The 2,346-nt window shown below is 54.1% G+C and overlaps 1 protein-coding gene across 1 annotated transcript in view; it reads left to right on the top strand.

The window, feature by feature from the left end:
* LOC106816561 (DNA ligase 1-like) overlaps positions 1 to 2,346 on the top strand; it is a 27,573-nt gene that overhangs the window by 13,325 nt on the left and 11,902 nt on the right. The window contains exons 10-14 of the mRNA XM_014821185.1: positions 4 to 234; positions 455 to 556; positions 859 to 1,030; positions 1,412 to 1,511; positions 2,126 to 2,211. Coding sequence (XP_014676671.1) covers positions 4 to 234; positions 455 to 556; positions 859 to 1,030; positions 1,412 to 1,511; positions 2,126 to 2,211 — 691 coding nt within the window. The remainder of the gene's footprint in view (positions 1 to 3; positions 235 to 454; positions 557 to 858; positions 1,031 to 1,411; positions 1,512 to 2,125; positions 2,212 to 2,346) is intronic.

The following is a 2,346-nucleotide window of genomic DNA, read 5'->3' as shown; positions in this document are numbered from 1 at the left end:
AAGATCGTCGAGGTGCTGTGCAACCTGCTGCGGTCGGTGATCGCGCTGAGCGCGCACGACCTGCTTCCGTGCGTGTACCTGTGCACGAACCGCCTCGCTCCCGCCTACGCCGGCGTCGAGCTCGGCATCGGCGACACCGTGCTGATGCGCGTCGTCGCCGCGGCAACGGGACGCACCGTCGACAAGATCAAGGCCGACGTCGCCGAGAAGGGAGACATCGGCATCGTGGCCGAGGTGAGTTGTAGGGGGCGCCGCCGTCGGTCGGCATCGTCGCCGGGGTTAGTCATAGGGGGCGCCGGCGTAGCCGGCGGGGTTAGTCGTAGGGGGCGCCGGCGTAGCCGTCAGGATTAGTCGTAGGAGGCGCCCGTCGTCGCCGCCGCGGGTCGTAAGCGAAAAAAATTCCTCGTGAGTAGCGAGAAGTTGCTGACGACGGATGCTCTTGTGTTTTGCGCAGACGAGCAGGAGCACGCAGCGTACGATGTTCCGGCCGAACAAGCTCACCGTGCCGGCCGTGTTCGCGAAGCTGAAGGAGATCGCGACGATGTCAGGCAACTCGGTGAGTGCGGGGGGGGGGGGTTGTCCAGGGGATAGTCGTCCGGATATGCCGGTGGACAGGGAACGGCTGTGGAATGTTAAAATTTGGTTTTCTCCATCCAGAAAGTCCTCGTAAAATGGGTTACAGTCTCGGAAAGTTCTGGAAAATTGGCTATTATTTTGTTTGATCCTGGGAAGGGTCTTCTCCTTGTCGGTGTTGGTGACAACCAATACTAATTTTTGTCATGATTATCCATTTCGAGTTAATTAGTGCAATCAATGCAAAGCTTTCGTTATTTTTCTCGATGGATTTCTGCGGTGTAGGTGATGTCCAAGAAGGTGGATAAGATCAAGGGAATGTTTGTCGCGTGTCGTCACGCCGAGGCCCGCTACCTCATGCGCTCGCTCAGCGGAAAGCTGCGCATAGGTCTAGCCGAACAGTCGGTTCTCACTGCCCTCGCTCGCGCCGTCGTCACAACGCCACCTAGTGGGGAAGGTAGGTCGTAGTGCGCACTGTCGTCACAACGCCCCCTAGTGGGGAAGGTAGCGTATTGCGCGTGTCATCGTCACAACACCCCATTTGTGATGAAGGTAGGTGATGTTTAACCTGGCGAAAATTCGAGCGATTTTCACTCCCATATCCACAGTACTGGCGATTGTAGATGCAGTGAATTCACTCGATTGTACACTTACCTCCCCTGTGGTTATGCGTTAGCGTCGGCTGTGTGTTGGATTTAGCATGTTTCATTTTCAACACATTTCTATTGAGCAGGTTAGACTGCCCCGTGCTTATTCCTCGCAACGCTGGTAAATCACTGGTGTGTCCAACGGACGTAGTTGCATTGTCAGTCAGGTGCCCATCTCAATTTTTCCGCAGAGTTTCCTCCTCCAGTCCTCGACGCCAGTAAAGGAATCTCGGCAGACGCCTTTAAGAAGATGCTAGACGAGGGAACGCACTTGCTCAAGCAGACGTACAGGTAGTGCCGCTAGATGTTACAACGTATTGAAGTACGGTACGGCAGCGGGTTTCATCTATGTTCGTGTGTGAGAGTTAGGCTGGATTTACACTGCCAAATTGCCGAATTAGAACATGTTCTAATCTCCCAACTAGCTACTATCGATCGGTTGGTCGTGCAACTTTTGCGTTTACACTGCCGATTGTCAGTTGCGAAATTGCGAAGTTGGTACAATTCGGCAATTCGCCAACACAACGTTGGCAGTGTAAACCCAGCTTTAGAGAACTAGAGGTAGAGAGTGGGGGAGTGCAAGAGAAGGGGAGGAGAGAGAGTGGGAGAGTGCAAGAGAAATTAGGAGCGTGAGAGAGCTAGAGATAGGGGTGGGGGGAGGTAGAGAGTGGGGGAGTGCAAGAGAAATGTGAAGCGCAAGAGAGAAGGGGAGGAGAGAGAGTGGGAGAGTGCAAGAGAAATTAGGAGCGTGAGTGAGCTAGAGATGGGGATGGGGGGGGGGAGGTAGAGAGTGGGGGAGTGCAAGAGAAATTGGGAGCGTGAGAGAGAGGGGCAGGCGAGGGAACAGTGCGGTGTTTTGTTCTCGTGGGTGCAGTTCTCACGAATTCTGTCTGTCCGTGTTGCAGCGAGTGTCCGAATTATGATGCAATCATTGACGTGATATTAAAGCATGGTCTCAAGGAGCTACCCAACCACTGCAAGCTCACCCCGGGTATGTATACACTGCTATGCCAACTGGTCTCTCTGGTATCTCTCTCCCCCTGTCCATCTCCTCTCTCTCCCTCCCCCTTTATCTCTCTCTCTCTCTCTCTTTCTCTCTCTCTCTCTCTCTCTCTCTCTCTCTCTC

Source organism: Priapulus caudatus, unplaced genomic scaffold, assembly GCF_000485595.1.
Source record: "Priapulus caudatus unplaced genomic scaffold, Priapulus_caudatus-5.0.1 Scaffold1416, whole genome shotgun sequence".
NCBI lineage: Eukaryota > Metazoa > Priapulida > Priapulimorpha > Priapulimorphida > Priapulidae > Priapulus > Priapulus caudatus.
The sequence above is the reverse complement of the archived record's forward strand: the minus strand, read 5'-3'. Positions and strand labels throughout refer to the sequence as shown.